This window comes from Cololabis saira, chromosome 17 (genome assembly GCF_033807715.1).
Source record: "Cololabis saira isolate AMF1-May2022 chromosome 17, fColSai1.1, whole genome shotgun sequence".
Lineage (NCBI taxonomy): Eukaryota > Metazoa > Chordata > Actinopteri > Beloniformes > Belonidae > Cololabis > Cololabis saira.
The window spans coordinates 14,690,569-14,705,836 of NC_084603.1; the positions used below are offsets into that span (position 1 = coordinate 14,690,569).

At 38.1% G+C, this 15,268-nt stretch overlaps 1 protein-coding gene across 2 annotated transcripts; it reads right to left on the reverse strand.

The window, feature by feature from the left end:
• Window positions 1–284: 284 nt before the first annotated feature.
• Window positions 285–14,354, reverse strand: pik3ap1 (phosphoinositide-3-kinase adaptor protein 1). 2 transcript variants are annotated; one of them, XM_061745586.1, is made up of 17 exons: window positions 14,092–14,320; window positions 12,844–13,269; window positions 11,913–12,154; window positions 10,793–10,937; window positions 10,513–10,655; window positions 10,288–10,420; window positions 9,261–9,457; window positions 8,949–9,126; window positions 8,781–8,843; window positions 8,430–8,690; window positions 8,297–8,347; window positions 6,376–6,569; window positions 6,220–6,292; window positions 5,496–5,669; window positions 4,143–4,213; window positions 3,546–3,646; window positions 285–931 (listed from the first exon to the last, which is right to left on the reverse strand). In XM_061745586.1, exons 1-17 carry the CDS (start codon window positions 14,120–14,122, stop codon window positions 820–822), a joined length of 2,595 nt encoding a protein of 864 aa, XP_061601570.1. In that variant the 5' UTR covers window positions 14,123–14,320; the 3' UTR covers window positions 285–819. The 2 variants fall into 2 exon arrangements, 1 of the variants encoding a protein (XP_061601570.1); XR_009784378.1 differs by lacking the exon at window positions 4,143–4,213 and having other exon boundaries at window positions 796–931; window positions 14,092–14,354.
• Between the last annotated feature and the right edge of the window lie 914 nt (window positions 14,355–15,268).

A 15,268-nucleotide genomic window follows, 5' to 3' on the forward strand; every position in this document is an offset into this window, starting at 1 on the left:
TTTAGCTTACCTGACCCGTAAGGGGCGTTGTCATGCGGGAATATAGGTGGTTGTAATCACTGTGACAGGTGTTTCTGATGAGCCGGAGGAGCAACAGTTTTCAACTGTGCGGAGCGTCCTTCGTTTGTTTGGTTTATTATATGAACAGTGGTACGTGGCACTATTAAAATCATTATTATGGTTTAAACCGCAAACAGAAGTTTCCCGTGGATCATTACTCTCAGTGCAAGTTTAAAACAAGGCCATCAGTAACCCGTGGTGACAAATAGGGACTGTCACTACAATGTTTATAAAGCTACATATAATCATATTTCACTGTTAAATTAATAAATTACAATAAGTCTGCTGCACAACAATACAGACTTCCTCAAGGCGAGCGGACATCCCATAAAAAACAGGTGAATCTCCAAGTTTTACAAAGATACTTTGATTAAGATTCATTTAGTTTTCATCATTTGTCTCCAGCATGATCATTAGTTTTATTGTGATACTGAAGAGGGGTTAAATTATTACATGTTGAACATTTATTGTGGGTTAAAACTGTTACATTTTAAAGATACTATAAAACACTAGTGAGTACTTTCTGTTTCACAGAACTGCGCTCAAACAATGAAATAGAAATGAGAAGTGAATCACTCCGGAAGGACAGCTGATTCATACAATTACAATACAATACAATGCAATTAATATGAGAAAAAACAAACAAACACATAAAAACAGAAACATTGTGACCCTATAGGGCCCCTCTGCGTTAGACCGTTATATTATACAGCGTTATAAAAACTTTAGAGACTGATCCCAGTGAGCGTGGAGGGGCCATCACCGCAGGCGGCGGGGGATGGGGGGCGCCGCGTCTCTCTGTCTGTGCGGTATCTGAGGAAGTGCTCGTGTCGGGCAGGATATGTAGCGCTCGTGCGATTCTTCTGGCACCCTGTGGGAAACACACGGTTACTGTGCTGCAAAGGTAACTGGGACTAGAGCAAACGCAGCAAAGGGTAAACCTCAGCAGTACAGACCAACAAACACACAAAGTTATTTTCAGTGGAAGTGAAGTAGTTATATTCAGAGGTGTCAAAAGTATTCACCTTCATTACTCAGGTAGAAGTATAGATACTAGAGTTTAAAAATACTCCTGTAGAAGTTGAAGTATCAACTCAAGTTTAAGTAAAAGTATAAAAGTACTGGTTTCAAAACTACTTAAAGTATAAAAGTAAAAGTAATGTAAGGGGGAAAAAAGCCATTGAAAATGAATGCATCTTAGTATAATGCAAATATATTAAAGAACCATATATGTGTACTATTGAGCATTAACATGTGTTTCAGAGAGCAGGAGATATGATGACTAGTTGCCTATAAGTATTGTAATGGTGCAAAAAGTCAAACTTCAGAGGCATGTTATCATTTATCCTAACCTTTATTGGAATGTACATCCAAGTTTAGTTGCAGGAATCTGAGGGATGTAAGAACAAAACTGGACAAGAACATCTGAAACAACCACAACCAAATTCACTCTATCCGGATGGAGCAATTTAACTGGATAGTTTTTTTTTAAAGGCCGAAATGAAATAGAGTAACAAGGCTGTTTTTAAAATGTAAAGAGTAAAAAGTACAGATAATTGCGTGAAAATGTAAGGAGTAAAAGTAAACAATCGTATGAAAAATAATTACTCCAGTGAAGTATAGATAACCAAAATTTCTACTTAAGTAAGGTAACGAAGTATTTGTACTTCGTTACTTGACACCTCTGGTTATATTCAACAGTTTTATGTAAATGTGGACTGTTTGACTAGAAGGCTACACGAAGGCCGAGTAAAGACACTTACAACAAGACATAAGGGATAAAAGTTTTCAGACTGAGGTGAAAATTTGTTTTTTTTTGCCTCTTTCTTGATTATTTTACCAGATTAATTACTGCACTTGTAATAGTACTACATTTTATTTATAAGCGCCTTTGATAAAACCCCAAGAACACTTTACAACAGACTGATAAAACAACAATTTGTGAGGACACAACACCCAAAATTGACAAATACTTCAATACTTTGTATTTTACCATCCGTTTTATGAAACCCACAGCTTCTTCAAACTTAGGCATGATGTGTGTGTGTTATTTTTGGTTGCTTTCAGCTGAGACTGCTTCAGCTTTATAATTTCGAATATAAAAACAGGAAAACTCGAATGGTAGTTACCGCTTCCAGACAAACAATATTTAGCTTTAGAAGTTTAGTTTGCGGTTTATTTGGAGCCATAACTGGATTGGTGTCGGCTTCCTCCTGTTCTGCAACACATCACTTGTCCTACTGATTGTTATTGTTCTACATTTATCAGACTCTGTTGCATTTACAAAGTTACAGTTAGTTCTTTAATCTCTAAATGCACCGTCTCTCCAGATATCGTATATCAACCGTTTCGATAAGAGCTCACAGTTCCATGAAATTAACGAGAATGAAGCCACACAGATAGATGTTATCGTGCCGCTTGCAGCCCCTGAAACATTTATGCCAAAGTACTGTAGGTGTTTAACCTTTTAACGAAGAAAAATGAAGTATAGATCAGTGTAATTCTGGCAGTGAAGCAACTTAACATGTCTGGAGGAATCCTAATGTCAAAGGTCAGACGTGCAATTATCATGATTCCCTCTAACTGTTTTTTATTCACACCGTAATTAAACAAAAGCAAGACATGCAGTTATGATCAGTTGAGAGACCAAGACAAAACTGTTGCTGAAATATTTAATTCTTCATTCATTCCTTTTCAAAACAAGAAAAGAGATTATTTCCTTCATCCCCACAGCCATCAGACTCTATAACAAGCAACTGTAGCTACCCGTGTGCAATAACCTGTCTCTTTGTAAGTGCAATAACCGCTAAATACCTCACGTATTTTTGCACATGTAAATATTATCCGTTTTTTTTTTGTGTTTACTATTTTTTTTCTCTTGTACATACTCTTTTTCTACTTTTTATATTGCTCTTTTTTATTATTTAGCTATTTATTGGTTATTCTATTTAAAAAATTTTGTATAAACCATTGAGCGTGTGTGTGTTTGGCTGCTGCACGACTGAATTTCTCCTCTGGGAGATCAATAAAGTCTTCTATTCTATTCTATTCTATTCTATTCTATTCTATTCTATTCTATTTTATTCTATTCTATTCTATTCTATTCTATTCTATTTTATTATTTACTGGGTTCACTACATTATAACATACATAACGATGTCTGCACCATCATCTATATTTAAACCACTTTCAAAGTCACTTTGATTTTTAGTTTCATTTTTAAACCTTCTCAGAATACACTTCTGACTAGAGAACATATATATATGTTCAAAGTTTATGAGCATCAACACCTTTATCAGTTACTCGCCCCGGCTTCCTCTCTATCGCAACAGCTGTGGATTCACTGACGGGTGAACGTTTCCCCTTTCACATTCACTCTCTTACTCGTTGTTGCCAGTGTGTGTGTGGTTTTTCTTTTACTATGTGATAGTTTAATATTTTGTCCCTTAAACTTGGATCACATGGATGAACATCGTTACACTGACCTTTCTGGGATTCGAGGAGGAATCCTGGGCAGAGCAACGGGAGGTGCGCCATCAAAAGGCCTCGGAGGTCGAGGTGGAGGGGGGAGACTTTCTACAGCGTCCTTGTAGAAATAAAAAGAAGTTTTACGATGAACACAGTTAGAAAAAAAAGACATGAATTAAGACTATTGCTCAATAAATCCACAGTTTTGCTGATAATCAATAAATAGTGCATTTTACCATTTGAAAATACCACATTGGATCTTTTTGGACTAGTTTAGGACAATTATCAATCACTTTCTCTTTGAACATACAAATAGATGTACTTTATTTTAGTATATATATAAATAAAAAACTGAAGAAGCGTGTAAAAGCAGAATAAAGCTCAACACTAAACCCCATACGGTTAATCTCCCTACTGCATATGCAGTTATGTTGCGGTCGGCCCAAGTGTAGTGTTCAGGCATGAGCAACGCCAAAATAGATCTAGTAGTGTGATTTTCACAGTGTGAGCAGAAAAAAACCTACAGCTGTGATGAAGTGTCCAGGGTGCAATTACAATAATAGTTTTTACATGTCTTGTAAATGCAAAACCCTTATTTATGGGTACACACTCACCTCGAAGTCGGGTTCTGTCCCACTGCTGTAGCTAAAATTACTGTGAGTGCTGAGTCTATTGCTCTCGCTGCCTGACAAAAAGATAAAACAAGTCAATGTGTAAGAAACATGTGCTTTTCTGAGATCAACACTAGTGCCAACTTATGCTGTAAAACCAAGTTACCAAGTGGGGATTAGAGTGTTTTTTGAGTGTCATAAAGACCAAGTTGCAGGTTTAGAACATGTCTGCAGGAAGACAGGAAGGGGGGGAGTGGGGAGTGGGGGGCTGAACGCAAGAATCTGGTTATAGTGCATATTTCTAAAATGTTAACTTTAGCTTTCGGTACAGTTTCAGTTCCAGAGAAAACACACATGACTTTAAAAGGAATCAATATTCTCAAAGGTTCTCTTTTTTTTAACCATTTCTTGTGGCTCTAGTGGCCAGTATTTCAAAAGTGGCTAGACATGAAATGGGTCGAGAGCGGTAGGAAGACGTGCAGGGCTTTGAGCCCGTGCTGCATTGGTGCCCGCTCAAGGCACAAGCTCTCCGAGCTCCTCTCAAAGCGTCTCTAACTTCCTCTCTCGTTTCCACTAACCAGTGATCTGACTTCTTTTCAACAAATCAGAAAATCAGAATCTGTTTAAAATCACTTGTTTTCTCATGTGTGATTTAAGTCTCCCGTTAATTCTTCTGAGCAGTAAATAAATATATATACACACACACACACACACACACACACACACACACACACACACACACACACACACACACACACACACACACACACACACACACACAAAATACCGTACAGAATTACCACAGATATTTAAAACCGGACTTGGTATGCGCCACATTCGTTGCAGGTGTTACCAACAGGTGCTTTTTTAAATAAGTCAAAGTTGTTGAAGATTTCTTTCATCTTTATGTCACAGTCCATCTTTTTAAAATCAGTTTTTTCAACGTAGCTTTTATGATTTGACAGATTATCTGCAACTGGAAGCATCAAAGTGTTGTCACAGGGCGCTACGCCCGAGTTGGACAGGTGGAGGTTTCTCTCAATCCCCTTAGGTTTTTTTTTTAGGTTTTAAAATAACAGTCTCTCACCGGCCATTTTCAAATAATCAACTTCAGTCAAAAGAAAAACACATATTGGTTGATCTCAAAATAATATGTACACAAAATAAAGATGTTTAGAACAAAAGAATAAGCAAAAATCAGTATTTAGTTTCAATGTCTAGTTTTTAAAGAGACTGTCTCAGACGGCCAGTCTCTTGTATTTTCTGTATGTTTATTGTACCATGAGATGATCATTAAGGTGACTTACATACAGTACACTAACTGAAAAACAAACAAACAAAAAAGCTGACACTCACTGGATGTGCTGGACGTGCTTCCCGTCTTCCAGCTGCCTCTCTGGATGGTTTGAACCGGAGGAGGCGGCACTGCTGACACTTTGGGCGCCGACTCGTACACGGCACACTCAAACGTAGCGCTGGCGTTGGAGCCCCAGTACAAGTTCCTCTGCAGGGGGGCACTTATTTCATAATCTACAGGGGACACCACATCAAACTTGTGATTCTTTTGTCTCCTTTCTTTTTCATAGCATCTACAGGACTGTCTCGGAAAATTAGAATATTGTGATAAAGTTCTTTATTTTCTGTAATGCAATTAAAAAAACAAATATGTCATACATTCTGGATTCATTACAAATCAACTGAAATATTTCAAGCCTTTTATTATTTTAATATTGCTGATTATGGTTTACAGTTTAAGATTAAGATTCCCAGAATATTCAAATTTTTTGAGATAGGATATTTGAGTTTTCTTAAGCTGTAAACCATGATCAGCAATATTAAAATAATAAAAGGCTTGCAATATTTCAGTTGATTTTTAATGAATCCAGAATGTATGACATTATAGTTTTTGTAATTGCATTACAGAAAATCACAATATTCTAATTTTCTGACACAGTCCTGTATTTTCCACCCCTGCTTCATTCTGTTTTGGGTCATAGAGAGCCTGAGTTTATTATAGCTTATTAAAAATAAATAAAACAAATCCAGCCTTTTACTATAAAAATAAATAGCACAACTATACCGAGCTCCTTTCCGGTCTTCTCTCTCTCTTTGTGACGCCTGGTGATGCTGTCCCGTAATTTCTTCAAATTTTCCTTCAATAAACAGACATGTTAAATTTATAACTTGTCCATCAACATCCACTGATCTGATCACGGCGTTTGCATATGTAACCTGCCTGCTGATAGCGTAGGGAGGTCGCCCTCCGTTCATTGTCAAACTGCCAAGCCTTGAACTCCTGCACGGCCTCGTCCACGGTTATTTCCCCGACCTTCACCCTCTCCTGGAGGCAGATGAGCTGCCTCTGGCCGGGGGTCTTCATCCCGGCATAGGGGTCATACGTAGGGCCGGTGTCTTCATGCACAGGCATAACTGAATGGGAAGAAAAACTGGCATTTAAAAAAAAACATACTGCAACTGCAATGCTGGTTTATTTTGTAATAATTAAATTTGTATTAACTGATCAAATACATGAATAGCAACACGACAATGCAAATAAAGAACAAAAGCCAATATTTATATCGGTGAAAGTGAAAGTGAACATCAGTTTAATTTAGGAAGCTGGTGCAGCGGGAGAACAAAGCTACATATAAAACAGACAAACGATATTTAAAAAAAGTGAATTTGAGGATAGTTAAGAAAACATAAATGGAAAATATTTCAGGTGAGCAGCAGGTTAATGAACAGGCCTATTAAAACAATGGGCACTACATAGTGTGCAGGGTTTTTTATAAATCAATTGATGTCAACATCTCAGTCAGTGTAATAATAATGAAAAAGGAAATAAAAGCATGCACATTAGCAACACTGTCCTGGTTGTCCTTGAGTGCTTTTTGTTCCTGTCGGCCAAATATTTGTTCCCTCAAGATAGTAATCTTACAAAGTTGGAATGAAAATAATGCCCACATTTTTTTAAAGGTTTTTGTGGCACTAATGGCCTTTATTTAGAAAGCAGGTAGACAGGAAACACGCAGAGAGAGGGAGAAATGCAGTATAGTGTGACAGGTCGGGACTCGAACCTGCGCTGCCCGCACTAGCACCTATCCAGGGACCCCATCATTTCCACATTTAAAAGGTTTTTAACTTTATTTGAATAATAAAACCACTAAAGAACTTGTAACTAACTTTGTCTAGCATAGTTTTGACTGCATTATTTTTGCGTTGTACTGCTGCTGTTCAACACCACTTAACATTTGTTCTAGTTTCTTCTTAAAGCTAACATCTTGGCTGATCACAGTAAAAACAGGTGCAATTAATAACATTTAAGATAGTTTCATTCATTATTTTTATTTAACTTTTCTTATGCATATTATGAAAACAAATCTCCAGGGTTTACTGATATTTACAAGTGTGAGGAGGCGAAACTTTGACAAAATAGAACCTTGTCTCATGTCTGGAGTTGCCTATATCTAAAAAAAAAAAATAATGATTGGGTGAGCCGTTCAGATATGCAGGGTACTCTGACATTAAAGACCCAGAGCAGCGTAGAATTATTGAGGTTTTCGATCTGAATCTGCACCAAATTTCACATCATGCTGCAGCGCTAAATAAAAATAGTTTCTGCGCGCGTCTCAGGGTCGGTTCTTTCACATGGCTGCATGTTGTGAGACTGCCGTAAAAAGTGTCTTAGGCTACTAAACTATCCTCAATTTTACCGGGATAGTGCCACTGAAAGCTCCACATCATACAGCACCAGTACCACAACAAACTAACATGTACACAAAATAAAACTACCGAGTGTTCATGGCCAGACGACTTTACAAGCCTCTCAGTTAAGACTGACAAGCACAAGTCAGTATTAACTTTGACTTTCCTCAGAACCAGACACAGACTTAACTAAATAAATGTTTTGTTATGACATTAATCAGATCCTGGTTTCTGTATTTGTACCGATTAACAAAATCTACCATAATTGGTCAATTTTCATTCAGTTTAGTAAATCCAGTGTCCTTTTACACTGAATTATGCTCAGATTTGACCACTAAAATATACAGCTTAAATGGCCTTAACATACTTAAAAAGGAAATGCTGACAAAATACGATTGGAGATCAAACACGACAACAAAGTTTTAGATTGTAAATATTAAAATGTGCCTTACCTGAAGAATATGGCGTCGCTTTACTCTCGGATGCACCTCGATCTGAAAATACTATCCAAAACTCAAGTTATCAAGATTGTCTGAAGAGGTTGTTTTTTTTAAGTACCAGTGAATAAAACAGGCTGCAAAATACCTCTAGAGATGTAGGTTGTGGGTTTTTCAGGCTCTGCGTCAGCCTCAGGCCTTGGGACGGGGGCTGGGGGACGATTCACGATGGCTGGGCTATACGTGCTGTTTGCATCCACCGTGTCGTAAATATCTTCTGGAGAAAGAGCGTATGGATCCTCCTCTTCCTTAATTTGATCAAAGTGACTGTGTTCATCCTTTTCCTTTTCCTCTTCCTCGCTTTTAAGGCGCAGGTTGTTCACCTGGTCTTCAATTGCATGTGGTTTTGCTGATGGGAGCAAATTCATAAAAAACACAATCAGACTATGTCATACAGTAATTGTTGTTTTATAACAAATTCAGTTTGAAAGTTATTTACCCTGGAAGAACTTCCTGAGCATAACCTCCTCTGGATTCGCATCTACTGCAGTCATTTCTTCATCTGAAAGGGGAAAAAAGAACAAAACAGAATAATCAGCTCTGCACGGCAGTTTTGTAGCGTGCTTATTGATCATCGTTACAACCCAAACATAAAATCCGGTCTTACACAGGTCGTCCACACACTCCGGGTCGATCGTCATCATTGACTCGTATACGTCCTCCGAGCAACCCGAGTACTTCATCATGATATCTTGAGACGTAGCCGACATCTGCTCGTATACTTCTGCATCACTGTGCATGTCGATGGAGTCTTCAAAGTGACATTTCAGCATGTCTGCCGTTTCCTTTGGCGGTTTAAGCAGATAAGTCAGATATAAAGATATTTTAAACAGATAGACATGCAATAAAAAAAGTGGTTGCAAAATTATTTCTATTTTGGTGGAATCAAAACAAAAGAACATTTCCTCACTGGACTTACAACAAATGCATCTATAAAATGTCTGAGGTCGGTGAAGCCGTTCTTTTCTGCCAGCGTGTTTGGGTAGTCTCCGTGCTTGTTCCTCACGCTGTAAGCCTGCAGAGCCCCGGGACAGTGGAGCAGGGTGGTGGTGAGCTTTTTCAAGCCAAACTTAGCAGCAAAGTGGAGCAAAGTAGGAAGCTCCTCGTTCCGTTGGCCTGAAGCACAAAAGAAAACCAGTACAACCAGTTAAATTATGACATGTCAATCCTAAAAACTGCTTTCACTTCGTGCAATATCAGAGTTTACTGCTGTTCCCTGGATACGTGTCCGTTAACAGCAAATCTGTCACCTTTTCTTTGAAAAACACCCAAAGAAACATACAGACCAAGTAGGGCTGGGCGATATATCGAGATTTTAATATATATCGATATATTTTCAAACGCGATATGGTACGAGACAATATCGTTTATATCGATTTAAAAAAAAAAAAAAAAAAAAAAAAAAATATGATTTTGATATAGCTTATTTTGTGACAAATTGACTTGAATGTTTTATTTGAGATTTGCACAAATGTTTTGTTATTTGCACAACTGTCAACCTCAGTGGAAAAGTCTGCCTGTTACTGTCTACATTGTATTAATTGCACAGTGTATTTTAATTTAATTGTTATGCAGGAAAGGGATATTAGTTTTATTTTATTCAAGAAGTATTTTTATTATATATATGCAGGCAGTTTATTTTTATTTCATTTGTTTTATACATTTATTGTGCAGACCTCTGTTAATAAAGGAACCTGTGTGACATTGGGCACGAGGCTTTGTATTAAAACTGACTGTTTTTTTAAGGGTTTGCCTCAGAAAAAATGAAGCTAACAGAGATGCTATGCTATAATGCTTTGGGGGAAACCCCAATTATGGCACAGAAAAAATATCGATATATATATCGAGTATCACCATTCAGCTAGAAAATATCGAGATATGACTTTTGGTCCATATCGCCCAGCCCTAAGACCAAGTGATAAAAAAAGTCAAATAACGCTACTCACAAGCTGACATGTTGTCTTCTTCTATCTGTCTGACTCCAAACAGCTGAAGTCCAGTTGCAGGCATCTTGGATTTCAGTGAGTCAGTTAGCAGGATGTCCAGTGATTCTGTTGTGTTTGACGTCAAGTCAAAGGCCTGAAAGTTAAAAAATAAGAATAAAAAACACAAGCTGCACAAGCTGAACCACTAGTCAACAATACCTACAGCACAATGAGTGAGTGTCTCACCTGGCAGATGAAGTTGAGAGGATTAGCAGCCTGTTCCAGACAGCGACTGACTTCTCCCATACTGGTGTAATACGTGACGGGCCTGAGGCTCACACGGGACTGGTCAGTGTATAAAGTGAGCGATGTGAGTCCAGCAGGCATATCTAGACCAAAAACAATCAATTCAGATCAATTCAGACTGAACTTCTGAAAAATCTTTGACAACAAGGTATTGGTAGGGATTATGTAATAGATAGAACTGTAATGGTTTAATGTCAAATTACTTCCTTTAGATACTTACCCGGGGCGACAACACTGATCGTGTATTCATTTTCCACATTGCCCTGCACCTTTTTTGTAACTTCATTTTCAGATGAAAACTCGACCTGCGGTGCTGCGCAATCAATCAGTTTGTTTGACAAAATGATAAAAAGTGTCTCTGGTTCCTAGAAGAAAAAAAAGCAACAATCAAAGTTTGGTTATTGTTTTCATGAGATATATTGCATACTAATACCACTTAGCCAGACAAAGTACCTGTGTGTAACCAGTACTCGAGTTGTAAAAAAAAATCAGGGGGGATGGTGGATTTTATCATATGGGGACAGATAATTTGTGCTGATTACAAATAATATAATATATTACAAATAATAGCACTGACCAAAACACCTGCAGAAATACTGCAGGAATGACATAGCAGCAGTTAAATGCAGCCTTCTGTAAGCTTTAAATATCCACTGGGCTTACATCAAATACATCAAAACACAACAATAAAAAACACTTTTCTGAACTTATCAATATGCCTCAATATCAATGTAAATGGATAACTGCAAAAACTCAAAATCTTAACAAGAATATTATTTCTAGTTAAAAAAATCTAGTAAAAAAAATCTCATTACTCATCACTGGAAAGAACAACAATTTTCACCTGTTTCAAGTAGATTTTCACTTGAAATAAGTAAAAAAATCTGCCAGTGGAACAATATTTTTTTCCTAAGAAGATAAATCTTGTCCCACTGGCAGATTTTCCTACTTATTTCAAGTGAAAATTTACTTGAAACAGGTGAAAATTGTCAAATAAGTTATTTTTCTGGTGTTATTTTTCTGGTGATGTTTCTAAATTATGAAATAGCAGTAAAACCACATTCATTGATGAAATGACATAAGGGATGGAAAGGTGGGATGGCAGTTTTACAGGGGGGATGATTTTGACCGTTTTTATTTCAGGGGGGGATGATTTTGACCGTTTTTATTTCAGGGGGGATGCCATCTCCCCTCAACTCGAGTACTGTGTGTAACGATCTCTATCACACACATTCATGTAGACACACTGGAAATAGAGCTTAATTCCAGTAAATAGGTTGCGGTATCTCTCTGGCCGTGTTACCGTAGATGCTACTGCCCTGTAATTATTTTGGTCTTACCCCGCACAGAACTCTGTGTGGCTGAATGGTGACGCATGTTGGGTTTGCTTCTTCCATTTCTCTGCTCGTTGAATTCTTTGTTCCCACAAGGTCATCTTTCAGGACAGAGCCTTTTTGTGCCTCTGGTACCACTTCCTCTATTTTACTCAAGGTCAGATGTTCTGTAGGAGAGGCTGCTGTGATGTGCAACTCTCCAGCTGATGTAGGAGACTCGCCCTTTGTGTCGGCCTCCGCTCGTCTGCCTGGAACGACATAAAAAAAAGAATAAGTAAGTCAATGAATTTAAATGATCACTATTAGAACTTTGTTATTTTTTGTTATTGACCCGAAAACATTATAAAAATAAAAAAACTAAACAAAAAAAACTTGAATTCCCTCTACATACATGTATACTTTTAGATTTTTAAATTATATTTAGATGCAACCCATGCTCTCGTTTGTTCGTAGCGATAGTTACAGTTTTGTGCGAATCAAACTGCTGTAGATTTGACGACACCTGAACTCACAAGAGTTCAGTGGAGTTTCATTTCTTCTTTTCAAAAGAGTTTACAGTCAACAACTCTTTATATTCTTCATGAGGACTATTTTAGTCCAAAAAACAATTGTCTCTAAAACGGTAAAACATTTACGATTGCACTTTTTTTTGATGATATTCATAAAGTCAGCCTCCTATGAAAAGTGAGACATCATAAAACGGCTTTGAGTCAGGATCTCCACCTGGTCTTTACAGTACTTTATAAAACCCCCTTTTAACTTTGAGATAAAGAGTTTACAGATCAATGAAGGCTTTAGTTCAGCTACATTAAAAAGCCACAACACTTCTAATATCAATCACAGCCTTGTACGTTAACCCCACTAATGACACGCTAATAACTCAGAACAAATAAGATGGATCAAACATAATCCATGTTATTGTGAAAAGCTGCCGTACTGTCAGCAATAGACTCCAGAATGGTCGTAATGTAAACGGCGGGCTCGTCTTCAGCAGAGAGTTTTCTCCAGTTTGGCCAATCTTCAAAAGTCTCTGGCATCACGTCGTCCTCAGACACCCCACACAATAAAACCACCACTCTCTGCGGAGGGTAAAGGAGTCTCTTAAGCGCTCCCTGCAGTTCATGGTCGCAGAGGATGTCAAAGAACACTCCCGAGAGGAGCAGCACGATACACTTGCACTGCTGGAAGTTCTCAAAGTTGTATCCGTGGAGCTGATCGGCCGAGCTCACGGCGTACAGCAAAATGGACCTTCGGTGGAACTTTTGAGAAGATTTCAAAATCTGCTGCAGATACGTCGCCCACTCCTGGGCCTCGGCCGTGTGCAGGATCAGCAGCTCGTAGCTCGAGAGGGATTCGGGATTTGCTGCAAAACAGAACATATTACGGCCGTAATTAGCAAGCACAGTACACACATTCAAACAGAAATCATTAATCATTATTTTCTCTTAAACACCCAGCCTAAATATGTGAAATGAATCACAGTTTCGGGGCAAAAATTACCCTAGCGACACGACACTGGTGATATTATGTGTTTGTTTTCATGTCGCAACAGGTTGTGTTTGTGGTGGAAAGGCTCCACGGCATACCAGCGCTGCCCGGCTGCCCAACGTCAAGGTGACTGTGGTTGGAGAATGAATGTCCCGTCTGTTTGACATTTCAGTGCAGAGCCAACAAGGAGTTGTGCAAACACTGGACTGCCAACACTGGTCACAGTAATTTTGTTTGACTCATTACAGTGTTTAATCAGGTCAAGTTCACCCCTGTACACGCTGACTGGGAAGGAAACCCAGCGCGATTCGTCCACCTTCAACACAGACCCGGCTAATGACGGGACAGCCAGACCTGGCATCCGTTTATGAAAAGGCCAATAACATTACTGACACAAATTTAGGTTAGTGGGAAATTCTTAATTAAGTGACACATGCATTTAACCAAACAGGATGCTGAGCTGCTTGGTTCCTCTTTTTTAGGCTAAGAGGATAATTCTCAGTGACAGCTCAGTCAAACAGAATTCAGTTCAACAAACATGCCTTTCAGAAGTATAAGACAAAAAGAAAAGATACATGTTCTTGAATAATGACCGACTGTGAAGTGATGTTTTTATAAAAAGCTTTTCTTTTTTTTCTCTATATCTTCAACAACTCGATACCATCTCGAAAAGAGTCAGCGTGTGTGTCATATTCACCTGATTCAGGACTTGAGATACGTTCCTCCATGGTTCAGGTCTCAAAAATGCAGAAAATCATCCGCAGACGAGCATCGTACGCCAGATATTTACTCTCCTCAGTCGCCTTTACTCGTTAACTGACACTTCACTAGCGTTTACCAGCTCGAGCCCTTTGCTCAGTTGTATAAATAGCAACACTTAGTTTCCTGATTTTGGTGGCTCTACCCCACTTCCTGAAACAGCTGAAAAAGTGAGAAAACGCACCACTGCTATGTCACAATGTGCAACACGTCTGCAATTACGTTTGCCTCTGGCTGCTTTTCATTCGTCAGTTATAGCAAACTAAGCATTTGGGGTAAAATGATTTTAAAACAATAATAAAGAAGCTGACATGTTGAATTCAACCCCATGCAGGCACCGACTAACTACAGAGATTAGAACACGTCCTCTCGACTTTGGTCACACTTTTGTTTTCTGTTCTCAAAATCGTTTAAACTCTCACAAATGCATGTCTCACCTGCTGTGAGAGTGATATATCTTCTGTTTTTTCACTTCCTTAATAAGGGGGTGGGAGAGTTTCAGAGCTTCACTCAGACTTTGGTTCAAATTAATCAACATTCATATCACAAAACATTAACTTTGTTGCAAAGTTAATGGTGAACTAGGTCATAAAACCACCTCCAAGAACACAAATACATAGTGTCTGTGGCTCTTTACCTGTGTATGTCTCTTTACTCACGTGTGGCTAATGTAGCTGACACCAATGTGCAGCAGAACCTGTGACATGTTACACGTCTACAGCAACACCAGTGTGATTTAGGATTATGTTGTTAATAGAGTAGTCTGTTACCGTACGTTAAATGCTAAGAAAATCAGACTCACACATACAGGACTGTCTCAGAAAATTAGAATATTGTGATAAAGTTCTTTATTTTCTGTAATGCAATTAAAAAAACAAAGATGTCATACATTCTGGATTCATTACAAATCAACTGAAATATTGCAAGCATTTTATTATTTTAATATTGCTGATTATGGCTTACAGTTTAAGATTAAGATTCCCAGAATATTCTAATTTTTTGAGATAGGATATTTAAATTTTCTTTCTCTTGCAATATTTCAGTTGATTTGTAATGAATCCAGAATGTATGACATTTTTGTTTTTGTACTTGCATTACAGAAAATCACAATATTC